Below are 27,116 nucleotides of genomic sequence, written 5' to 3'. Positions count from 1 at the left end.
ACCAAACTCAATGAGTAACACGAGCTTCTGAATAATTTTCAATTCAGTGCAGAAAGTCATACGGGATAAGAGGGTCTCAATGGAGTCATCTGTTAGCCGTAAAACGGCCAAAAAATTTAGCTGTAAGGCGTAAAAACTGATAAATTTTTAACTGTTTGCCGTTAAAGCCGGAGTAAAGCGTTAAAAAATAATTAACAATTAACTGTTAGACGTAACAGTGGCCAAGTTTCAACCATTAGCCGTGAAAGCCATCACCCCACTCAGACCCTCAGATAACATTGCAATGCGCATCGATTTTTTCCTGTACATGTCAATAACAAGGTCAACAAAAATCATTGAGTAACGAGCTTGTGAACATAAAAGTCACCTCTGTTGTTTGCTGAATTACATTTCCAGGAACATGTCCAATAGCAAATTACAAGTTACTCTCCTCGCGGACGAATGGAAATCTTCCAAAGGAGGCCTGTCGACTATAAATCGAGAATTGGCCATACATTTGGCTGAACATCCCAATGTGTCAGTTACTTTCTTAGTCCCGGAATGCACTGAAGACGACAAAAATGAAAGTAGTGCTTGTAACGTGCGTATCGTTAAAGCACAGGAATATTTTGCATTCAATCCGGTCGATCTATTAAGTTTTCCACCGGATGATCTCTCTATAGACATATGCATTGGCCATGGTGTAAAACTTGGTAAACACGCTCAAATAATTAAGAAAAGCCATAAGTGTAAGTGGGTTCAAGTTGTACATACTGCCCCTGAGGAACTTTCCATGTTGAAAACGTACTCAGATTGTGACAATGCCATAGCTAAGGGTGACGAAAAACAGTGGAATGAAATCAAACTGTGCGAGCGTGCTGATCTAGTGGTGACTGTTGGACCAAGGCTTTGGGAGTCTTACTCACGTTACCTTAGCTTATCCGGAAAACATGTATTCAAACTTACGCCAGGCATCTTCTCTGAATTATCCTCGTTAAAGCTTTCCATAGTTGAAGGTAAGAGGTTCAATGTTCTGTTGTTTGGACGAGGCGACTCAGAAGATTTTGAACTCAAGGGTTTCGACATTGCGGCCAAAGCAGTCGCTCAACTGAATGACACAAGTTACCAGCTCGTCTTTGTGGGTGCACCAAGTGGAAACGAGAAACAAGTGGCAGAGAAACTGCTTGGGTACGGCTTAAGGAAAAATCAGCTGATTGTGAAACCATTTCTTGAAAATCGGAAAGATCTTGCCACCCTGCTATCTACAGCAGATCTTGCCATTATACCTTCAAGATCGGAAGGATTTGGTTTAACCGCCTTGGAAGTGTTATCTGCTGGTCGGCCTTTTCTTGTCACACAAACCAGTGGATTTGGAGAGGCTCTGCAAGATGCTCTTCGTCAGAGTACCCCTTGGGTTGTGGATTCTGAGGAACCAGAGAAGTGGGCTGAAGCTATTAAAAGTGTCCGAGAAAAGGGTCGCGAAGCAGCAATTGCAGAATGTCAAACTCTACGGGAAAGCTATGGTAATAAGTACATCTGGGAGAGTCAATGCAGGGATCTTGTGGAAAAGATGGTCAGCCTTGCTAATGGTAAGCACTTTTCAGTATATCTCCTGTAAATCGTTCTTGTCACGGTCATAGTGATTTTAGGTTTGGCTGCAAAACTAAGCCAACTTACCTGTGTCCCATGTTGTTTCAAAAGGTTTTCGTTCTGCTGCGTGAAAAATCATCTACACTTTTCCTTACTTCACCGTCCTGATGATTGATTTCTATTATCACTGCTAGTTTTTTTTTGCATTTTTGTGTTCTTTTCAGCTTAGCTATTTGTGTGAACTGACCATGGTAAATGCTTCTCTCATTATTATTTTTTTAACGTGATAACATCGAAGTAGCAAGTTAATTTCATATCAAAGGTCAGTGGTGAATTTTGAGCGTAGTAATATAGAAATATAGAGAGATGGTTTTTTTTACTCATGTAAAGAGCGTGGTACAAAGAATAATTCTGAGTTGCCACGAGGAATCGACCTCATACCAAGGAATTTGGCGCTCTGAATCTCTTACACTGAGCCACTGATACTCTAGGGTGAGCTAAGTTATTACCACGTAATATCTAAGGAGTGTTCAGCATAGTGCTGTTATCGACCTGGTGGCTCAGTCTCAATGACTCGGAGGTAGAGCGTCGAAACGCGAAATCCGATGATCTGGTCATACAATTCCTCATGAGAACTCTGCTTTCTCCGTTTATCCCACGCTTGTGAAGAGACGAAAACTGAACATCTTTCTCATTTGAAATACATTACATAACATTTGCAGCTTCAGGAAGCAAGATGGAGTCGTCAGTTACTGCTGCTACCTCAAAAAGTTTGAATGAGGCCTCTACTGTGTACCGTTCAGATGAACAAAGTACCAAAACGCACCTTGAAGTGAAAAATGCACAACTGGAAGATGAGTCTGGACTGTCATCAAATGCAAGAGGTCCTTTACCTGAAGACCAGCGTTTGACTGAACAAAGGCTCGAGGACAAACGTGAGGAGAGACGAGAAGGTTTCACTGCTCATGATTTTGAAACGACCAGTGGAAGAAAGTCATCATATTTTTGTAGTCAAGGAACCAGGCCTGAAAAAAATCTTTCCCCAAGTCTTGAAAGACCCAAAGGTTAGAGAATTACATTCGTATCAGCAATTAACTCTAAATTCTTACTAACATAAAGCGTTACTACTCTGGTCTTAGCATTTTATTCCGTTTTGAATGAACAATATTGGAAAGGAGGCTTTACATTTCCTCAGATAATTAGATCCGATGGTCTGTTGTTCAATTCCACATGAGGACTCGGATATTTTTATTTGTCCCACGTTTGTGAGAAGACGAAAACTGAACACCCTTCTCATTTGAAATACATTATATAACATTTGTAGCTTCAGGAAGCAAGATGAAATCGTCATTTACTGCTGCTCCCTCACAGAGTTTGAATGAGGCCTCTGTTGTGATATCAGAGATAGATGAAAAACAATCAGTCGCTTCATCAAAATCTGAACAGTGCCAGAAACTCCAAGAAAATAGACCGGGGCCGGGTTGTTCAAAGCTGGGTTAAGATAACCCAGGGTTAGTATAAAATTTGATTTAAGATCTGAAAGCTTGAAAAAAAAATTCAGCTTAAATCTTTTTGTCTTCAATTTGTTGATTGAATGCTCTAAAAATAAATGAAGAAAATTACCCTCAAACAGCTTTTGAACAGAGAAATATAGAAACCTAGATTAAAATTTAACCCTGGGTTAGCGCTAATCGGCCTTCGAACAACTGGGCCCAGAACACTTTGTGGGAGTCGACGAAGGTAATTTTTCTGAACCGAAGTATTGAATCCAATGACTTAGCGCATTCAGCTGTTTCTAGAAAGATTGTTGGGAAAAAGCATAAAAGTAGGTGCAACAACTCCGAAATGTATCTTGGGTAGTTTTCATGTTATGGTTCCTTTTCAGGGGAAACTGAGGAAGCGTCACATTTCTTTCCTGTATGGTAAATAGATATAATTTACGATAACTTTTTCACGACTAATGGCCCAAATATGTCAATTTGTTTTGTTGTTTTACGGCTAACGATTGACCCCATTGGATCCTTCCTGTAAAGACGAGGCAAAGCGGGTTTGATTAATGTAGTAATATATTTCACTTATTAAAATTCATTGATTACCAGATACTCAGATAATCTTTCGATATCGTCCCGTGCACTTTTGTTCTTTTCCGACAATCTTTCTCGAAACAACTTCATTGCCATGAGCAGCGTTTTTTGCTCTTGAGAAGACTCCTAATGCTTTCGGTATTTTAAAACACACCAATTCTTTGATGGTTCTTAGCCTCCACACTTTTTTATTGTGTTCCTTTAAATTGATATGAGAGAAATGCTCAAATATTTCTTAATAAGTTTGTTAATTTTCCTTAATTTTAGGGTTATCATAGCAACGATGCAGAAAAAAAAAATTTTTCCTCAAAGGTTCAAAAAGCTGTGCGTACAGTTCAGATCAGATTCTACATTTTTTGAAAACTATTGAGCCATTTGTAAAGAAATTCGAAATAAGATATACACATATACACTCCACTTTTGTCATTCATGGAAAGAGCGGGCGTAAATTCTAAATACATTCCGTCACGGTAAGTGCTACTTGCTGTGTTTGATTGTTAAGGTTTCAGATCATTTGTCATCATTCTAAGAAATATACCGTTCCATGTTTCCACAGGCGGAAATGTTATCAATGTTATCGACGGTGATGACAATTCCAAGGATGATGGCGAAGAGGATCAAGACTTTATTCCACACTGGGCGATGGGGTATGTTTCCTCACAGTTCAGCGAAGGGATTTCGCAGTCAATAAACCGAGTCCATCTTTTCAACTGTGATAACACATACAAGTTGGAGCCTGTCGAGAACTTACTGAATAAAATCGCAGAAACCGATGGCCACCATATGTGTGTGGTGAAGCACTCATTTAAACTTGCCAAAATGTCTGAAGTAGTTGACCGAATTTCAACTCTGACGATGGATATGGCTGTTTTTGTTGTCCATGCACACGAATCTTGGCCGTCAATCAACTAGGACAACCGTGGAATTGGTTACACCAAGATATACAGAGCTCTACTACAAGCAACGTGTAAGAAAAAAGCACTTTCACTCTGTAGATTTCTCTCTAAAATTTGCTGGAGTTTATGTGATTATGAGTACTGTATTTTTTCGCTATTTTCCTAAAGAAAGAGAGCAGCGAAATTAATGCAAAATTTTGGACATTATCTACCAACTAAGCTCCATCAGGCAATAGACTGAAAGTGAAAATAACTGTCTCTCGTCTTTAGGATGGAAAAAGTGGAAACCACGCCAATTTTTTTGGGCGGCCGCGCACAGTATTTTTCCGCTTATTAGAATCTTATATACTAGAGTTTGACGTGAATTTTTAGGGAGAAGCTAAGCCCTGATAAAATACGTTGTCTGCGCTGAAGGAAACGGTGACACAGCTACCGAACATACTTCCCAATATCATAGTTAATATTGAGAGTATTGAATATAATCGTGAAATCGTGAAATTTCTTGGTTTAATTTCGAGATACCTGGCTTCATTCAAGTTGATCATTGGTCAGCTAGCGCTATCTATCGACTACCAATCAAGGTCTATCACCGGCGGAAGAACAGCCACGGTCAGTAATTAATGTGCACCCAGAATCCTCGCTGAAAAACAAAAAAAAAAAAACTGCAAGGCTGGAGTGTTTATTCGGCTTCGAGGTTCTATTGACTTTTGTCGGCGGTAGTGTAATAAAAAGATGTTAAATATAACTTTCTGTTTAATATGTTTTTATGAGTGGGATGTTGCCAGGCCACGACCAAAATTTAGTGGTTGACGACATTTGTTAAGATATTGAGGTCTTGAAAATACTCCCCGAGGCCGTAGGCCGAGGGCAGCCTTTTTAAGACCGAGGTCCCAGTTTTTCATCGTGTGGACTGAGTTTATGCTATTTAGGACTTTATTACATTTAGGACAGTTATTACATTTAAGCCTTCGACACAGGTCTCTTTCGTGCAATACGGATTATATATGTATCAATCAATTCAGTTATTATTGATATCAAGGCGTGGATCAGGTTGCCTTGTGTATCCGAGCCAGAGGCTTATGTAAAAGATGTGGGACAGTAAGCAAAGTACAATTAAAAAACAAAAAAAAAAGAAAAAAACAAACAAACAAGCAAAAAAATGAAAAACTAAACGTACAAAAATAATTGTTACAATTAAAAATATCAGCAGGGCTGTAACATCAAGTGCTCGGTCAAAGGAGTTCATTGTTCCATACTTTACATCTGGTCATTAGAAAGGAGTTTGATTAAGTGTGTTAGACATGGGAGATACAAACACATTGGTCAACAGCAAAACATTTGAATCTGCTTTATTATTAGGTGGAAATGTCATCATCGTTATCGGGGGAGATAACAAATACAAGGGCGAAGACGAAGAGGAACGTGAGGTTATTTCACGTTGGGCGGAAAGGAAAGTTTTCTCACAGTTCAGCGAAGAGTATCTTGATGGCAGAAAGAGCTTCATCTTTTCTTGGAACAAACAGCATCGAGTGATACACGAACAAGCTCTGTTGCATCACTTTGATCCAAACAAGAAAGGAGTAAAGTTTGCATATCAGCTGCCACTTCTAGTTCAAGAAACAAACCCTAAATCTCTACCGCAGGCAACATCTACAGAATTCGAAAATCTGCGGACACCGAAAAGTCCTTTGCACATTGATGAAGTCGCCACTGCATTGACGGCGGCTAGAAGACTGATCGATAATCATCTTACAGGCTTCAGTACTCCCAAGAATCGCGACGGTTCTAGAAATATCCTCCATCCAAGCTCTCGAGAAATCAAAGGTTAGATAATGATTCAGCAAGATATCCTTGTGATTAACAGGCACTCTGTTTTTAAATTGGTTTGTATAGCAGTCAGTCATTACTCGAGCTTTCGTCTGTCTACATCAAAGTCCCAAGCGTTCCCTAGCGGAGACGCGGGAAACGGGGAATGGGAATCGCGAGCGCATTACCAAAGAAACTCGTAACTGCGCTAGAATAATTCCGCTCCTCTCACTTACAGATGCACACATCATTGTAGATGAGCCCACACTAAAAGGTGTTGAGCGTTTTCGGAACGGGTCGGTCCACGAATTACATTGCTTGAAATCGTAGAGAACTTTCAAAAAACTGAATACATCAGATGTTGAGAAGTGTTAGAGGTCACAAATTTGGTGCTAAGTAAAGTTCAGTATGCTTTCATTCTGTGGAACTGTTGTCTTCATGTATGCAAGGTCATCGGACATTTGAGTTCATTTGTATACAAAGCAGTACTCTTATCTACTGCTATCAATTCAACGGTTCGAAAGTACCCCAGTAATTGAGCACCTACATGTGTCTAGTTCGAAGTGGTAATTTTCTCAGTTATTAAAGTTTTATATACGAGAAAATATGACGCAGAAGCGTGTATGCTTGTAAATTACTGTTAGTGATTCCTCGCCCAAAATAGTAATATATCGGGTTCTATTGGGTCTAAAAAGTCACTTTGAATGGGCGAAGACTCTTGAGTTCAAGCTAAAGCAAACTTAAAAGTTTTCGCCCGTACGTCGACTATCTTTGGATGTTTTTCACAAAAATCTGAATTTTTTTTTTGTCATATGAACCCTATTACGCGACAGCGAAATCAACTCGCGTGGGTGTCACGCTTTCGTGCAGCTTTGTTTCGGTCTCGGTAGCAAGGTGAGACATTATAGGACAATTCAACAATTTTCTGGTAGGAAATGCATTTTAATTTGCGACTGTATCATCACAGTAATCAATTTAAGGGGTTTTAAGTAGTAATGGTAGATTGGAAGTTGTTGGTTAAGTAAAAAACAAACAAGCTCTGAAGCAAATATAAAACGTTTGTTTGATATATATATAGAAACTTGGGTCTGAATCTGTTGATGATTAAAATAAAGCAGTTTGTATAATTCATAGACTAAAGTTGCATCTGTCTTATGCGCTTGCTATTGGGTCATTGTACCTTGTAAGTTGAGGAATTGATAAATGTTACAATCACCGGTGTTTAATCTTTAGATTTGGCGATTCTTGGCTGCAATGCGTCACCTGAAACCATGGCTGATGTTAGGAAAATTTTGGAAAAGAATATTTGCGGTCTTCGCCTACCAGAAGATCCTACTTTTGAAAACCTAGAACCCGACAAAGTTGAGCAATTTTTGAAGGAAAATCTACTCAGAGTCTGTGTATTAGTGATAGATGCGTCTACACTGAAAGATGGTTCTGGAAAAGAAAAACTTGAGGAATACCAACGATGTTTCGAAACTGCACTGCGTAGAGTTGGTAAGTCAGCAGATAATAAGTCATTCAATCAATCATTTAGTCATTCAATCAATCATTAAGTCAATCATTACCAAGTACACCATCACAAGATCTTGTATAATTAGAAGCCTTTAAACCATTTCCTCTTCAACCGTTGACATCTTTAGGTCTCACTGGATATTCTCGTTGTCATTTCTTGATTTCTTTTTGGTTGTCCCTTTATTTAGAATGATAAAACTCGAAAGAAGCCCGATAGGGAAGGTCATGAAAATTCAGATAGATCAAGTGTGGGTTTCAGCTCTTTATTCCGTTAAAAAGTTTATAGGTAACTTTTTTTTCTTATCAGTGTTAGGATGGGATTAGGGTAAGTGGCGATTGCGTTTGAACGCCTTGGCCTAAAGTAAGGAGTCTCCCCAAAAACACAGTATTCACCCTGCATAAAACCTTATATCATGGAAGTCAAAAAATGAGACAGTGAATTTCATCCTCCAAACCTACAGAATGTCGAACGGGATAAAAGTTATTAACAAGGTTAATAATATCCTTTTGCCATTTTCGTTTTCACAGTTGTAAAAGTCATCATCTTGGTTTGGAGTCTTAAAACCACTAACCTATCACCAACGCAAGAAGGTGCAGTCGATCAATTCATGGGACGCTTTAAAAGTTACGAAGAAAAGGTGTCCATAGTGGAGTTAAACAAAGGGAAGCTTAGTGTGAATATAGATGATCTTATCAAGATTTTGAGGCAACTCTTCGAACCAAATACTCAGATGAACCGTCCAAGAGGCTCACAAGAACCAGATATCCGTGCCAACTCATTGACCGTACATACACATCAATTTGGAGAGAGAACAAACCTTCCAGCGGAGGAAACAATTGTTGAAAAGGGCCCTCCAAATATTCCGCAGTTGCCGTCACAATCCTCAGTGGATTACACGCCTATTGTTGTGCTGAGAGGTATCTTTCATTGTGGAAAGTTATCTGATAAGTTTGGTGATATTCATATAAGAAACTTGGGAATTGAAATTCCCAGTTACATTTTTGACGATATTTCTAAAAAGTTCTCGTACACCCCTGAGATTGGTGTAAGAATTATTAGACACCATAATGGCTCATTTGAGTGGACCACTGATAAAAATTTGATACGATTTTCATTAGGAAAGGAAGTACAGCTTTTTCAAGATGAAATACTCGTCTTGAAAACTCGTGTCCGCAATGGAGAGGTATCTTTTAAGGAAAAGGATGTGCAGTTTCTGCGAGGGGATGTTTACCTTCCCCCACACATAATTGCTGGTTTAAAAACAATATCTAGAGGGAACCTGTATGGTGACTTGTACGTCATTTCAGATCGTTTTGGACAGTTTCGATCCGTGGTTAAAAGTGGAGTAATGGGTAGAAGAACCTAGTTTTTTGCAGAGAAAAAGGAGGCCTTAAACCTTTAAAGTTACAAGAGGCTTTTTTAGCAACATAAAGGTTAAAGGAACTGTTAAATTCACCTTATGGTGTAAGGAAGCTGGCAGATAACGAAGGACGAGAAATAAATTGATGTCTTCCTCTTGACTCTTAACCTCCAGAAATAGGTCTTTTCGGTTGCGATGCTCATCCAAGTTGATGTGATATCAGACGCCACGATGCAAGCGGAAATCGAACTGTTCACAGTCTTAAAATCCATTTCTTTTGATAATTGAAATTTGACAAATCATCATGGTTTATACCGTTCAAAGAGTATATTTGCTCATGAGCTTATGTTGTGTTGTGATTTTGTTTGATGAGAGAGAGCGATAAAGATTTAGTTTTATTTAGATGAAAAGGAAAACGGAAGAGAGAGACCATGGAAACAAGTTAAAAGTTCTACTGGCAGACAGCTTAATTATAGACCATATATAGAATAAGGATGGCATCTTGGAAGATTCTTGCAGTTTTTTTTCTAATTCAAAAAATAACTATGTTAGCTTCTTTAGTGGTATGTTTCATGCATCAATTAGATTGACGCATTTTGAGCATTTGGATATCTTTCTCTTGTTCATTGTATCTTCACTTATTCGCAATATATGTTTGGCTAAGGTCTGTAACGATCACACGAACTTTTTCCTGTTAGAATATTAACTTTAATCGGTGAAACTCAAATCATATTAAATCTACTCGAAAACTTGTGTTACATGATCGAACTCGTGTTACGCATGGGAGTGAGGCGGTTTCAACAGGGTCTATTAAAGATAACACAGTTTTAGTTTGCTTTTCGTAGTTAAATTACAAAATTACATGGAATCATATTTTGAGCCAGCTAACTGTAGAATACTAATTTTTAATTTTTTCCTCTGTTAGAGAAACGGCAGCAAGTCGACTCTTTCGCAACTGTTATTTGGTCTCGTCACTCAACGCGCTCTCTTCAACGGGGAAGAGAGGGCGTTGTGTGGCAAGAGCGGACAACAGCTTCATCATCTTTTTTATTTGCCTTATTTACACGATACAAAAAAGAATTATATACAGCGGTTATAGCTACAAGGCGAGGAGACCCAGGAAGCCACCAGGCTTATAGGAGAATCACCTTTTATTATAAATAAAGTAAAAAAAAAGTGCTGCGAATGTGCGGCTAGGCCAATTCAGTGATCATTTAAGTAAAAACTTTTGCATTTCCGTCTTGTAGCTAAGAAGGTTTGACGAAGGTCTAGGTTTAAGTCTCCGGTCACATAACAACGTTTATTGTCTTTGGATTAGTGAGAGAATATTGTTGAATTTGTCAATTAACATAGCAGTGTTTTGATTTGGTGGTCTGTACACGCAACCAACAATATTTTTTCCATGGGAAACCATAATTTCTAAGAAAAGTGACTCAATTACATCTGGATCTGAAAATTTGCATTCTCCGAGAAGTTTGTATTCAACACCGTTTTGTAATTAAATTCCAACTCCGCCGCCCGTTTTCGATTTACAACGGTTGGAGACAAAATTGTATCCAATTACAGAGAACGGCATATTTAGATTTCTCAGCAATGAATTAAGTTGATCGAAATTTCACATTAAGCTTGGAGTGTTTAAATGTATAATAGAAAAGTTTGTTTTGTCGCCAAAAGAAGCTACTCGATTGCTCAGATCTTCTTCAACCGTGTAGCCACTATCGGGCAGGCGATTGATAAAGTTAGAGTCGGGATTCAGATGACTAGAGAGTGGATTAAATAATTCGGGCCTTTCAACAGGATTAAATAATAATGTTTCAAGACGGTCAGCATCGTAACTCGAGGGGCCAAAAGAAAATTCATAAACTGCCAAATTAAAGGAACTATCATCCAGGTAATTAAAAGGAAGGAAAGATTGAAAGGGTGTCTTGTCAACCATCATAGAAGCAGCAAATTAATTTACAGACTAATTATCAGTTACAAAATTTAGAGAACTTAGCTTAAAGGTAGGCTTTCTTGCCGAGCAAACTTTTCAAGGTCGTCAAGGGTTTTGAACTGGATAGGGCGGGAGTCTTCGGTTTGCCGAAGATAGATGATGAAGTTCTTACACCAAGAAAACCTAAAGCCATTACGAGTTTGAAATTTTTTCGTATTCGCCAGGAGTTGTTGGACCAGCGGAGTTAGATGATGAAAAAGCTTCACGTTCTCTAGTGCAGAATTGGCAGGTAAACCAATTGAAGTAGCTGTAATCTTGCATGCATCTTTCCGTACATTCGTGACCTTCTCTTTACCAATCCTTGTGAACTTGCAAACGACTGGTCTCGGGCCAGAAGTGGCGTTTCTGGTGAGAGTACGATGAGCAATATCGATATCTTGAATAGAAATTTCAACTCCTGCAGCTTGAAAGAGGCTAAGACATAGTGTAGTTGTGTCGGAGGCTGACTCACTTGCCTTTATTTCAGGGAGACCGACGATCTTTACGCTGTATTCATAACTGTAGCGCTGAATCAGCTCAATGGATTTCCCAATCTCTTCTACTCGTTTAGACAGGACATTTAGGTGTGACCAGAGCTGTTGTAAACTTTTATCCGCTTCCTGGCGAAGGTCACCGTAAGACTTGCCATAAAATTGCAGGGTGTTCAAAGTCTCGTCCTGTGATATCGCCGGTCAACTCACTTCGCCGCCATTGTTGGAGACATAAGCATTGTTGACGCTAAGTTTGAGCGAATTCTGAAAGTATTAAAATTTTTCTTTAGAGCAGCAAATTCTGATTTGAGGCTTTCATTTTCTTTTTCAAGCAAGTTAACATTTGGATTAGGCATAGAGGGAAAAAATTGCATTAACATGGAGCGATCGAATATTCGTCCGCACACCTCGCTCGCTTCGAAGGAGACCACAGTAGGCGTGGCATCGATGCATTTTATTTTTGCTTAGAAGTATTTAGACAATAGAAACAATAGACCACAAAGAACTTGTGAGAGTTAAGATAAAGTGAAGTAACACGATATTTTCGTTCTTTTGAAAGTTATGCTCTTTTTCTGTCACAAACATGAAAACAATACGTTCACAAAGTGTCCTACTGCAACACACCCAGTTATACACTAACTCTTGCATGATACGCATGCCTAACAGAGTACAGCCAAGGCTTCTCTATTTGTCGACCAGTCTTGATAATTTAATAAATTTGAAACAGGTTTTTTTTGATTGTGCGCAGGGAACTTCGCTGGCAAGGCAATCCTCAATTTTTTCCTTTTTGAGAATGTCACAATGCAAGTGGTTACATCCTCAGAAATCTTTTCTGGGCATCACCAAATGATCTCAAAGAACTTTTACCCTTTGCAAGATTAAGTCCCTTGGATAATAGACTATCATAATGTTTATCATATGTTCTTAAATTATTGAGAATTTCAAATTAGATTGTAAGTCACGAGGGGTGTATCTTGTTTCATGCTGCAAAATGTTAAGATCCTGCCTCATTTTTACAACCCTTCAAACAGCCTTATTGTATAGCTCCAATCAACCTCCATGCAAAATTTATATCAAAGGGGGTGACATCAATGTTTGCCACCACATGATAACAACAACAAATGAATTATATGTTATGCTAAATTAACTCTGTACTTGAGATATCAAATCTGTTTCAATCAAAGAAGAAAATACATGGACTTTGCTTATTTTGTCAAAAAATACATGGTTGGTGCCAACTTTTTTGACCTAATCATCATTCTAAGTAAAATAACCTTGATTGTGCAACTCAACTATTTTTGCACACTGATAACATAACAACAATGCAAATCAAAGATACAGTAGACTGGTACTTCTTAAAGTGTGTTTTGGGCCATCATCAAAGCTTTCCCCTTTCATCTATACAGCATATATAGACACATGCAGAGTGTGGCAGGCCTACAAGATGCGGTCTAACTAATAGCATAAACATCTGATAAACATGAGCAGCATAATACAGAATTTCTAATATCAAGTGATGTTGAGTTGCACACAATTTTAACAACATTCAATGAAGAAAAAGCAGTTGGTCATCAGGCTGGAAAGAAAACATTTTTGAAGTTAAACTCCAAAAGTGATTCATAAGTGAACATATGAACAGTGGCTTTGTATTTAACATATTTTTATCTACTGTTTCAAGGAAAGAAAAACAAATTTCAAAGTGATAACATCAAGAAGTAAAGAGCACCTCAAGTAGAGAGATTTAATGCTGCACAGAACTTAAACATTTCCTTAACCCTTTACACCCAGCTGGTTACATCATACAGTATGCACCTTCTCCATACTCTTCCCCATGCATTTCCTATTAAGGTGCTGATGATGATAATTAATTATTTTCTTAACAATCAAGACCTTTCATCCATGACCATTTGCTTTATCCGTTTGACCTAAATTTTTGATTAAGGGATGATATTGTAGGGGGTTATTAGATACTAATCCCTCTTAGGGGTTACAGGGTAAGGCAAATCCTGTATAAAACTTTGAATTCCCAAAATATCAGGGCAGTTAATAGAAATGTAAATGGGAAGGCTGAAATAAAATTTAAGGTGAGTCTCTGCTAAATGTGTTTTTTTTCAATCTTACTTTGTGTTGTGGTAAACGAAAAGACAATGACAGAGTGATTACCACAGTTACAAGTACCGGATGTAAATTGAGGAACACTCTGTTTGATATGCCCTTTGAGAACAAATTCATCTCTCCTCATATAATTTTGAAGGAGTATGTAGAATAAGTCAGTTTTGACAAGGTTGGGAAAGTAGAATAAATAAGTACAACATGAGCAGATAAGGCAGTCATAAAAAAATGGTAAACACTTGTGATATTGTGGATGAAAAAGCTAAGAAACATCAATAAAGACATCATACAACAACAAGCCTTCTACGAAATATGTACACACCACCAAAGGTTTATTCATTCACACATTATTTATTCATTTATTTATCCACACATGTATTTTCTGTTAGCATACCCCAAAGAATAATGTTATTTTCAATCCATTGGCTTTATTTTTTAAGGATGTCATTTTTTTTTCTACAAAATAGAAATTGATTGTTGATGTTTTAGAATCAATGTATATTTTCTAATGAGAGGCAAACAACGAGCCAACAACACGTGCAACACAAGCCAAGTAAATAATAAACAACTCTTTGGCAATAACCAATATACAAAACAACCAAAATATGAACACAATCGAAACACAACCTTCAGTGGTAACCAATTTACAACACAAGCCAGTACAAATAAGCACAATTTTTTGCTGTCACAATTTACAACACTTTCTCTCAGCAGTTTACAACACAAGCGAATATAAATTAAACAGAGGGGCTCATAAAGAGTTTACAACACAGATCTACAAGCCAAAAAAATTAACAGATAGGTTTAAAACAATAGGCAGCAACTGTGACACTGATCAAGAGTATTTAGCGCTCACCAAGCGCTTTATAACATGAGCCAATGAAATAGATACATACACTTGGTTCACCACTGCTCAATACAATTCCATGAAGTAACAAATTAAACCTTAAAAGGATGGATGAACAAAATCACAGAATAGTGACGAATTTATCTTTGCACTAAATATGCACAGCCTTAGTACCGCTGACCGGCTTAGCAAGGGACCTTGGACTTTGAATGCCTTTGAATGCCTTTGAAAGCGTTTGGTATTGGTGTTATGCGTTTCCAGTCTGTTGCGTGATGTTTTCGTGTGATAAAAGTCAATCAAAGATAGTGTCGGGTTTCCTTGCAATGTTACGTAGTTGAATTTCCTCCTTCCATTTCAGCGAATTGTGCCAGGTTTTATCGACAACTACGTTCAAAAAAGCTAAGATGTCTCAGTTCAAAAAGCGAATTCATCTTTTCAACTGTGATAACACATACAAGCTAGAGCCTGTTGAAAAATTGCTGGAGAAATGTGGCATCCATGTTGAACTTGTTGAGAAGCACTATTTCAGACTTCCTAAAATGTCTGAAATGGTCGACAGAATTCCCGTCTTAGCAATGGACATGGCCTTTTTCGTGGTTCATGCACATGAATGTGTACTCTCGATAAACGAGGACGGCGAGGGATTTGGCTACGCCAAAATATACCGGGCTTTACTAAAAGCAACGGGTAAGGAGCTGAAACATTTTTAGCTTTTTTTTATCATTATTTATCATTATTTAATTGTGTTTGTAACAAACACATTTAATTTTGCTTAATAATGCGTTGTTCAGCAGGCAGCGATTTCTTTGACAAAAGCAGTGGCAAGTTTATCAAATTTACTGCGGAACTGTTGTACATTTTCCCTAACAAAGGCCCATTAGACATATGAGTCGAAAGCGAAAGTAAATTAGCGTAGATGTACATCGAGGTTGGAAGTTCTCGGCACTTGCTCTGGAGATTGGTAAAGTGCGAGGATCTGTTACGAGCGAGGAAATCGAAACCCGGCTTCGAATTCTCGGTACAGAAATACAATTTCACTTTGTTTGAGATACCTACGCTGAGGAAAAAAAATGCACTCGAATGCCTCTTGACAATAACTTGGAGGTACACAATGGTTTAAAGAAGGCAACAGATAATCGGCTTGAGACTGGGTTGTTTGTGTCTTTTTATTCAGTTGTGAACCGCTTTTTTTATTTGCTGCCGAGCAAGAAAGGAAAAATCTCTTCCTTGTATGATTAATTTGGCAACTAAGAAAAGTAATCGACTGTATAAAACTAACGCGATGTGATTCGGTGGATAAAGCGGCGGACGATTTAAGCGGAAGCGACTAAAACCGTTTCCGATAATCTGTTTTCCTTCTTTTGTTGGCTATCAAAATTTTAGGCAATGTAAGGTAATGTGCTCGCATTTATTTTATAAATGTTGATTTTATTTTTTCCTTTCCTAAATGAAGACGGAAGCAAACTTTCGGCGAATGCTTATGATAAGACAGATTAGACAAAAGGAACTGTTTCCAAGAATCTTGGGTCAATCTTAATTCGTTTTTTGAGGTTAAACCCAATTTACGTGTGCGTATGTGTCGGCTTGAATACGTGGTTCAACGTCGATCGTTCAAACCACTAAGATATAAGATTTACATGACTCAGTGCTTGTCATTTAATTCTGAAGATTGTTCGTATTTGCTCTGGAAAGTAATAAAAAACGTATAGAGTCCGGGAATACCGCAATTTATTTACATTTTCATTTGCATGCCACTCGTTCAAGTTGGGTGTAAGAAAATCAACTGCATGCAACTGTAAGTAAAACCGTCAGGGACCTTCAGGATTGTATAAGTTAAAGAGTGAAAGCAAATTTATATTTAAAAGCCATTTTGCTTCAATGGATAACGGCTAAGAGAACATTGAATTAATTCCTTATAACGATGAATGCTGAACAAATCAGAGGCGCCTCTCTTCGGATACTGATTTTGAGCAGCCAAGGCATATTCCTACGTATAATTGATATGATAAAACAGTTAACCATTGAAACCGAATTGGAAAGGTGAACATTTGTCAGCTATCAGCAGTTTAATATCTATACCACTGACATGGGTTCAAAACGCTTTTTTAAAGCAAATGAAATTAATTTGAATAATCGTTCGAATTATGAAAGGAAATTTTGTGGGTAACAAGAAATGGACCTCCGACTACCATAGATAAACCAAGAAACATAGTGTTATTTCGATGACATGTTAGGAAAGAATGTCAGCATCCATCGAACAAATTTGAAATATTTTGGAAAGTCGCCCAAAATTCGTTTTCTCTCCTACTTTCATATTTTTTAGCTCAATATGTTCGAATAATTGTGGTGTAGTTTTTTGTGAAAACATATTTTAGTTTTCGAGAAATAGTTTTTTTCGTTTGACCGCTCAAATATGCAAATTTTAACCGTGAATATTACCCGAGTTGTGTGACCTCATGTAACGAATATACTAAACATCCGGTATTTCTATCGACATAATCCTTTGTTTTATCATCTAAACTTAATTCCCTGTCGTTATTGAAGCTTTCAAAGAAGTAGTTATTTTTTGGTGAATAGTTTTGTCCGACATGCTTTCCCTACGTCGAAAAGTAGCATCAACACGAGGACATATTGGGCTACAAAATATGAAAGTAGGATTGTAAGCAAATTTTGGGTGACTTGTTGCTGTTTGTCTGATGCATGTTGACATTAGCTCTTAAATTTTATGTGCTCTTTGTTAGAAACGAGATACTTTGTTTCATTTTCACGAGCACAAATAAAAGGTACAAAAATAGTAACCAAATGAGATTCCGAAGACGTCTCAAGGGCCTTTGCAGAAACACTTCGTTAATCGAATAGTATATGTCAGGTCTCTTTCGTGCAATACGGATTATACATGTACATGTATCAATATTAATGTTAATGCGTGGGATCAGGTTGCCCTGTGTATTCGAGCCTGAGGCTCATGTATAAGACGTATGAAAGTAAGAAAAATACAATTAAAAAAACAGAAAAAAAAAAATATATATATATAAAACTAAACGTACAACGTTAGGAAGGAATTTGATTAAGTGTGTCTGACATGGGAGATACAAACACACTGGCCAACAACAAAACATTAGAAATTGCATATCGTGTGGAAATATGTACTGTTACGCCTTTTTACATTTGAATCTGCTTTATTATCAGGTGGAGATGTCATCATCGTTATCGGGGGAGATAACAAATACAAGGGCGAAGACGAAGAGGAACGTGAGCTTATTTCACGTTGGGCGAAAAGGAAAGTTTTCTCACAGTTCAGCGAAGAGTATGTTGATGGCAGAAAGAGCTTCATCTTTTCTTGGAACAAAAAACATCGAGAGATTCACGAACAAGCTCTGTTGCATCACTTTGATCCAAACAAGAACGGACTAAAGTTCGAATATCAGCCGGATCAGCGAAAGGAACAACCAGAGGCAGCAACACCACCGCCATCAAGATTGGAGGAGGTGATACATCCGTTTCGTAGATGTTTTTCCCTGTCAGGCGAACAACAATATGAATCAGAGCCGCCACTTAAACCAGAAAGTTCCCTGCGTCACTATGAAGCTGTAACTGGTGCAAGGGAGATCAAAGAATGGAAGACTCTTGATAGTAGAGCCGAGGGCAGCAATATTTCGAGGAAGAAGGCAAACAAAACAACTGCTAATAATCGAGGAGCCGGGTCTGAGGAAATTTTTCGTCCACGTACCGGAGAAACTATTGGTTAGAATAAAATCTTAAAATTAAAAAGATTTACAGGAAAATATTTAGGCACCTTACCCACTTATGCGTCGATCAATCGGAAGCTTCAACATCCAGGAAGCCCCCTGTGGATTTAAACTTTTGAAGATTGGAATGTTAAAATTCTTGTTCCGGGCCCAAAATTATTTCCAAATGCCCTCCCCAAGTGGCGGAATTGATGGTGAATTTTTTTTTTGTAAAAGGCGGAATCAGCGACCGCGACTTTCTACTCATTTACCAAGCTTTAAAAACTAGACCTTGCAGACCTTTCCTTCTGAGGAATTCGCCCGCGAAAGTGAACTCTATACCTTCAAACTCTCCCTATTTTTAAAAATAAAAACTTTTATTCGGTTGAAATTCCCCATCTCAGCCAAAAAATGTTCAAATTCCCCACCCCTGATAAGGATGACGGTCAAATTACCGCGGGTTGCCCGGGGGGAATGTTGAAGCTCCGAATTAATCTGCGCATTATCTGAAAGGTGATAAAGCCGACGAAAGCAAAATTCCTCGGTAACTCTTGTCATTTTGCCCATTTGAAGTCTCCAAGGTATGTAGATTTGAGAAGTTAGTAGGAAGTGAACTGCTAAACTTCTACCTCTGCTAGGGGCATGGCCAAATGGTGCCTTTTTAAGTGCTGAGGTCAATTGCCCATATGTTTCAACTCTTTGATTCATATCGGAAACTTTATGAAGATTTTCACCGAGAAAAGTTTTGCTAATCGTTTACCCATGAAAACTATTAGCGTCTTGTTTCAGCTAATTCTAAATTCCAATTTCTGGTTTGCAGAATTTTTCTCGTGGGAGTTTCTTTGTCGCTGTGTCGGCTTCTCATTTACAAACAGAAGGAAGTCTGTTGGTTCCAACGCACTGACCGTTGCCATTATTTGGCAGCCATGCACACACGGTTAAAGGAGAATCATGCTCCAAAAACCATCTAATTTTTATCTTTACCATCGACAGTATCCTAACTTAAAACAATTGTCTTCAACTGAGCTTATAGTTGATTATGGACGATTGCCATTTTTTAACCTTGCCCAGCAACTTGGCCGACCACCTTTCTCGGTTCCAAATATCGATTCTTTTCTCTTCATCTCATGGAGTTAATCTGTTCGATTAATCAAGGGCCACTCGAAAATAAATTATCTAAAAGAAATTGTTTTTTCTTGGTGGTTTTGCTCGTGTGGCCAGCTAACTTTGTTAGTTTCAAAATGACGGCGTTTATGTTCGAGTTTTAAGCACATTTAGCCAGGTTGAGTTACTCATTGGGGTCTCAATATGCATACTTCTTCCTCAAGATAATCTTTAAGTGTACGACTTTCCGTCTCTCTCTCTTTAGAATTGTCGATTCTTGGCTGTAATGTGTCATGTGAGTCTATGGATGATGCGAAAAAAGTTTTTGCAAGAGTTCTTCCCAGCCTTCACTTGTCAAAGGATCCTTTCGTTGGCAACCTCCCAATCACCAAAGTTGAAGAATATTTGAGGGACTATCACTTCAGATTCGCTATGTTGGTGGTGGACGGTTGTACCGTGAGGGATGGTTGTGACGATCAAAGATCAAAGGAATTACAGCGACTCGTAAGACTTGCAGTGGATAAAGTCGGTAAGTCTTCAAATTGAACTGATAAGTTAATCTCATAAAAATCCTTCATATCACGTTTTTTTTCTCATTACCTTATTTTTATCCCCTGAATAATTTCGTTGTATTTCGATGCATTTAATCAAAAACACTCACTTCGTCTGACAAAAAGACAATCTTTACCGCTTGAGTTGATAAATCATTTTCTAGGAGAGCGTGTAGGGGAGGTCTAGGAAAGGGATGATCATCCCACTGACCGTGAGCAGCTCCTCCTCTTTTGTAGTGAGATCATTTTTTTCGTAAATGTAGATAACCTTTATGCATTTACTGAACTTCTATAAGCACAGGCATAGTAACAAATATTTAGGCAGCTCGAAACACGACTAACACTAATGCTTTGTTAGCTGTTTATAGATTTTCTGTCACTATGTTAGTTTTAAACTGACATAGTGACAGAAAGGGTGCCGGTGGTGATAGTATTCGAACAACTCAGCTCAATTCTTGAAACAAAATATGTATGATTGGAATTGAATGACGACTAAATAGGTGTGAAGAAATGAACAAAGCAGTCTTAACTTGAGATTTTACTTGAGTAGAATGAAGTGCTTTTGATCCTCTTAACTAAGTAAATATCATGCCGTATCGAGTGACTTGCTTAGCTTTCTCCTTTTTTCTTTTCACAGTTAAAAAAGTCATTATCTTGGTTTGCAATGGGCAATCAACAACAAACACATGCGATGAGTTTATTGGGCAAATCAATAAACTAGAGAAAACGTTTGTTGTGAAAGTAAACAATGGAAAGTTGACCGTAGATCCAGATAGTTGGTACCATGTTTTGAGTCTTCAAATGCCATATTCTACGCCAAATGCACAGTCTATCTCTCAAGAACAGGATGTAAACGCTTACTTGTTGTCCAAATATTCATACAAAGTAAGCGAAAACTATCCTCAAAGGAATTCCTCAGAAAGGAAAAGCATTGATGAGATGAGTACTCAAAATAGTCAGCAGCTGGTCCTGGGGACACAGTTCTCAGAAAGACCCCCTCCTGTTGTTGTCCTAAGAAGTTTCGTTCGTCGCGGAGAGATATCTTATCGGAAAGAGGACCTTCAAATAGGGGACCCTGAATTTCAAGTTCCTAGTGACATCCAAGAGAGGCTGTTTCACAGTTTCTGGAACAAACCTCCAGTTGGAGTAAGAGTCATTAAGCTCAGTAATGGGTCAACTGAGTGTCATGTTGATCACAATTTGAAACAATTTACGTTGGATGAGGAAATACAGCTTGATACTGGAAAAAAGCTTTTATTAAAAACTCGTGTTCGCAACGGAAAGGTATCGTTTGAAGACAACGATGTAAAGTATAAATATAGAAATAACTGTATCCCTGAATGCATTATCGATGATCTACAAATGAGGAAGGCTGATGGTGACTTGTACATCAGTTTACATGACTTAGACAAATTTGAAGTTATTATAAAAGAAAGTGGAAAAATAAAGCAAGCTGCTAATTCTGTTGTTAATGCTGCTGCTAATGCTGTTGCTAATGCTGCTAATGCTGCTGCTAATGCTGCTAATGCTGCTGCTAATGCTCCTGCAAAGGCTATCAAACAAACAAACAAAGGAAAAAGCACTAAAAGCAAAAAAAAAAGCATTTGAGTTTCGTTCTTTGGGGCGTAATTCAGAGGACTGAGAAAAATGTCAAATGACTGCCTCTGAATGTGTAACAGCCAGTCCACTGTCGATGTTCGCGAGAAATGATCGTAGCTATCAGCAAAAAATCTTATTTTAAAATTTGTTGTGATGTTTATAAATTGTACGTGTAATACTTCATAAATATGTTTATGTGTTTATAGTTGTTCACAGAGTTTGCATGATTCCACTTGTAATATCCGAATTCAAGGAACAGAAGATTTGTGATTTCTATCTACTATAGACTGTCCAAGAAACGGTTGCACCTTTTTTTGCAGATCAAGTTTCATTAAAGTTATTTTAGAATAGTTTTATAATTACTCTTTGATTAAATAAATATAGGTTCGTTAATTCGTCCGAGTGGATACATTTTGGACAGTGATAAGGGTGAGTTTATGAAACTGACCAACTCCTAGTATCTTAGTAATCATTAGCAAAGTACGGATAAACTGAAAATAAGCTCTGGAGGAATCATTTTTTACCGACAAGAAATCGCATAATCTTCAACAGACATTAAACTGGGCCATCAAAATCAGTTTTCGGGAATACTATGGCATAAATTACAACGAATCCAGGATGTAGCGACGGTATTTCCAAACGATTCATATGAAATGATGAAAGTCGATTGCGTTACATCCAATCCAAGACAACGGAGTACTGGAGTAAATATATGTATGACGATTATCACTGTGGCTGTCAACGACGACAAGCTGTAAATGAACGCGTGCACAATTCTGCTTAAAATCTCGGCCTTTATATATTTCAGTGAAGTCTAGTCCTGACATGTTGTGCGGCCTCCAGTGAGCACGCGATGGCAAATATGTACGTGTTTTCTGTTGTTGTCACCCACGGCTAAGGTGGTGTCAGGGAATTTAGACGAGAGCGACTGATACTGGTTGAAGGTGGAAAATTAACTTCAGATCCGTATAATGTTTTTCAGCTTTGGTCTAAAGTTAGTTGTGGTGTACTTCCTTCCTTTCATTATTTTTCCCTTTTCCTAACTCAGTTTGCAATGGCATAACCCGTTTCCCCTGATACTATTAGATAACAAGAACTAAGCTCATCTCAAGATCAGAAGAAGATGACGAGACCAGCATACTGAGGAAGCTTTGTGAATGGATGGCAACGATCAGTATGACTTTCAGTGACGAGAAGCTGCAAATGAATGCGTACAGATTTTTTTTCTTCGCCGAAAGCCTCGGCCTTTATTTCTGTGAGGTTTAATCCTGATAGCTCTGTATTCAAATCAACAGCGTCAATAAAATTGTCCTTCTACAGGAAAATTTAAAGGGAGGCAATTATGACATTCAAAATATATCCTCTTCGTTTTCGTTTATTTCACTCCGACATAAAGCAGGGTAACTTGACTGCATTCATCTTGAGTTCGATTAGACACAAGACAAAGAAATACGCAAATGACGCTTGTTCATGCAATAATTTTCAGGCTCTTGCGTTATTGTCTCAGCTTCACGTAGAATTGGCGATTGAAAGAGGGCATAGAAGGGTCATTTCTAAAATTAATGGCAATTAATAATTATTCCTCGTTTAAAAACAGAATCTAGAGGGAAGCTGTATGTTGACTTGTACGTCATTTTGGATGTCGCTGGACGATTTGATCCGTGGTAAAAAGTGGAGTAATGGATACAATGGCAGAGTTTTTTGCACAGAAATAGGAGTCCTTTAACCGTTTAAGTTAAAAGAGGCTTTTTTAGCAACATATAGGTTAAAGGAACTGATAAAATTTACTTCATTGTATAAGGAAACTGGCTGATAATGAAGGACGAGAACTAAATTGATGTCTTCCTTTTGTGTTTGACTCTTAACCTCCAGAAATAGTTCTTATCGGTTGCGGTGTTCATCCAAGTTGATGTGATGGCGGACGTCTCGATGCAAGCGAAAAAAAACTGTTCACAATCTCAAAATCCATTTCTTCGAAAGGTTTGAATGTGACAAAAATATCATGGTTTAGACCGTTCAAAGAGTATATTCGCTCATGAGCTCATGTTGTGTTGTAATTTTGTTTGATTAGAGATAGCGATAAAGACCCGTTTTTCTTTAGATGAAGAAAAAAAAACATTATAGAAAAGGAAAACGGAAGAGAGAGACCATGGAAATGAATTAAAAGCTCTACCGGTGGACAGCTTGATTAGACCATTTATAGAATAAGGATGGCATGTCGGCGGTTTTTTTGAGTTATTTTTTTAATCAAAAAAATAACTCTATGTTAGCGTGTAGAGCGGTATGTTGCTAGCACCAATCAGATCACACATTTTGGGCATTAGAATATCTTTCTCTTGCTCAGTGTATCTTAATTCATTTATTTGCAATATATGTTTGGCTAGGTCTATTGAAGATTAACACAGAGTTTTAGTTTGCTTTTCTTAGTTAGATTACATGGAATCATATTTTGAGGCAGCCAACTGTAGACGAATCATTTTTATTTACTCTCTATTAGGAAAAACGGCAGTAAGTCAACTCTTTCGCAAACGTTATTTGATCTCGTTACGCAACGCAATCTCTTTCCAATGGGGAAGAGAGGGCGTTGTGTGGCAAGACCGGAAAATAGCTGCGAAGGAGACTACAGTAGGCGTGGCAATGATGCATTTCATTTTTACTGAGAAGTATTTAGACAATAAAGAAAATAGACCACAAAGAACTTGCGAGAGTTAAGATAAATTAGCCTTTTTTTCTTTCCTTAAGGTGAAGTAACACAATATTTTCATTCTTTTTAAAGTCATGCTCTTTTTCTGTTCCAAAAATGAAAACAATAGGTTCACAAAGTGTCCTACCGCAACACACCCAGTTAAAAATTAATTCTTGCATGATACGCATGCCTGTGTTTGTACCTAATGTTTTTCTGCTTCCGGTGTGCTTCCCAACAGAACAGAGTACAGCCAAGGCTTCTCTATTTGTCAACCAGTCTTGATAATTTAATAAATTTGAAACAAATTTTCGTTTGTTTGTGCGGAGGGAACTTCGCTGGCAAGGCGATCCTCAATGGTACAGTGTGAAAATGTCACAATGCAAGGAGTTACGTCCTCAGAAATCCTTGCTGGGCATTACCACATGATATCAGAGAACTTTTACTCTTTGCAAGATTAAGTTCCTTGAAATGAGTAGACTATCATAATATTTATCATATGTTCTTAAATTATTGAGAATTTTAAGGTCAGATTGCTAGTCATGAGGGGTGTATTTTATTTCATGCTGAAAAATGTTGAGATCCGGCCTCATTTTTACAACCCTTCAAACAGCCTTATTGTATGGCTCCAATTAACCTTTCATGAAAAATTTTAATCAAAGGTAGATTGTGACATCAAGGTTTGCCACCACATGATAACAAAGAGAAATCACATATATGTTATTCTAAATTAACTCTGTACTTGAGATAGCAAATCTGTTGCAATCAATAAAGAAAATATATGGACTTTGCGTATCATATCAAAAAATACATGGTTGGTGCCAACTTTTTTGACCTAATCATCATGCTGAATAGAAAACCTGGATTGTGTAACTCAACTATTTTTGCACATTGATAACATAACAACAACCCAAAACAAAGATACAATAGACTGGCATTTCCCAAAGAGTGTTTTGAGCCAACATCGAAGCTTTTTCCTTTCATCTGTACAGCATATGTGGACACATGCAGAGTACGACAGGCCTGCAAGATGCAGTCTAACTAATAGCATAAACACCCAATAAACATGAGCAGCATAATACACAATTTCTAATATCAAGTGATGTTGATTTGCACACAATTTTAACAACATTCAATGAAGAAAAAGCAGTTGGTCATCGGGCTGGAAAGAAAAAATTTTTGAAGTTAAACTCCAAAAGTGATTCATAAGTAAACATATGAACGGTGGCTTTGTATTTAACATATTTTTATCTACTGTTTCAAGGAAAGAAAAAAAAATTTCAAAGTGACAACATCAAGAAGTAAAAAGCACCTCAAGTTGAGAGATTTAATGTCGCACAGAACTTAAACATTTCCTTAACCCTTTACACCCAGCTGGTTACATCATACAGTATGCATATTCTTCATACTGTTCCCCTTACATTTCCTATTAAGGTGCTGATGATGATAATTATTTTCTTAATAATCAAGACCTTTCATCCATGATCATTTGCTTTATCTGTGTGACCTAAATTTTTGATTAAGGGGTGATATTGTAGGGGGTTATTAGATACTAATCCCTCTTAGGGGTTACAGGGTAAGGCAAATCCTGTATAAAACTTTCCCAAAATATCAGGGCAGTTAATAGATATGTAAATGGAAGGCTGAAATAAAATGTAAGGTGAGCCTCTGCTCTATGTGTTTTTTTTTTTAATCTTACTTTGTGTTGTGGTAAAAGAAAAGACAATGACAGAGTGATTACCACAGTTACAACTACCGGATGTAAATTGAGGAACACTCTGTTTGATATGCCCTATGAGAACAAATTCAACTCTCCTCATATAATTTTGAAGGAGTATGTAGAGTAAGTCAGTTTTGACAAGGTTGGGAAAGTAGAATAAATGACTGAACGTACAACATGAGCAGTTAAGGCAGCCATAAAAAAATGGTAAATACTTGTGATTTTGTGGATGAAAAAGCTAAAAAACATCAATAAAGACATCATACAACAACAAGCCTTCTATGAAATATGTACACAACACCAAAGGTTTATTCATTCACACATTATTTATTCATTTATTTATCCACACATGTATTTTCTGTTAGCATACCCCAATGAATAATGTTGTTTTCAATCCATTGGCTTTATTTTTTGAGGATGTCATTTTTTTTTCTACAAAATATAAATTGATTGTTGATGTTTTAAAAATCAATGTATATTTTCCAATGATAAGGAAACAACGAGCCAACAACACGTGCAACACAAGCCAAGTAAATAATAAACAAGTCTTTGGCAATAATCAATATACAAAACAACCAAAATATGAACACAATCGAAACACAACCTTCAGTGGTAACCAATTTATGACACAAGCCAGTACAAATAAGCACAAGTTTTTGCTGTCACCAATTTACAACACTTTCTCTCAGCAGTTTACAACACAAGCGAATATAAATTAAACAGAGGGGCTCATAAAGAGTTTACAACACAGATCTACAAGCCAAAACAATTAACAGACAGTTTTAAAACAATAGGCAGCAAGTGTGACACTGATCAAGAGTATTTAGCGCTCACCAAGCGCTTTATAACATGAGCTAATGAAATAGGTACATACACTTGGTTCACCACTGCTCAATACAATTCCATGAAGTAACAAATTAAACCTTAGAAGGATGGATGAGCAAAATCACAGAATAGTGACGAATTTATCTTTGCACTAAATATGCACAGCCTTAGTACCGCTGACCGGCTTAGCAAGGGACCTTGGACTTTGAATGCCTTTGAAAGCGTTTGGTATTGGTGTTATGCGTCTCCAGTC

General features: G+C 37.6%; 1 protein-coding gene and 1 pseudogene across 1 annotated transcript; both read left to right on the top strand.

The window, feature by feature from the left end:
• The window catches only part of LOC136282043 (uncharacterized), an 11,972-nt pseudogene extending 1,463 nt beyond the window's left edge, over positions 1–10,509 (top strand).
• Positions 10,510–14,897: 4,388 nt separating this feature from the next.
• LOC131770529 (uncharacterized) lies at positions 14,898–22,447 on the top strand. The gene is made up of 4 exons (XM_066168603.1): positions 14,898–15,340; positions 17,843–18,397; positions 19,751–20,014; positions 20,674–22,447. Exons 1-4 carry the CDS (start codon positions 15,058–15,060, stop codon positions 21,642–21,644), a joined length of 2,073 nt encoding a protein of 690 aa, XP_066024700.1. The 5' UTR covers positions 14,898–15,057; the 3' UTR covers positions 21,645–22,447.
• The last annotated feature ends 4,669 nt before the right edge of the window (positions 22,448–27,116 follow it).

The sequence above is a fragment of the Pocillopora verrucosa genome, chromosome 6 (genome assembly GCF_036669915.1).
Source record: "Pocillopora verrucosa isolate sample1 chromosome 6, ASM3666991v2, whole genome shotgun sequence".
Classification (NCBI taxonomy): domain Eukaryota; kingdom Metazoa; phylum Cnidaria; class Anthozoa; order Scleractinia; family Pocilloporidae; genus Pocillopora; species Pocillopora verrucosa.
This window is presented reverse-complemented; position numbering and strand designations above follow the sequence as displayed.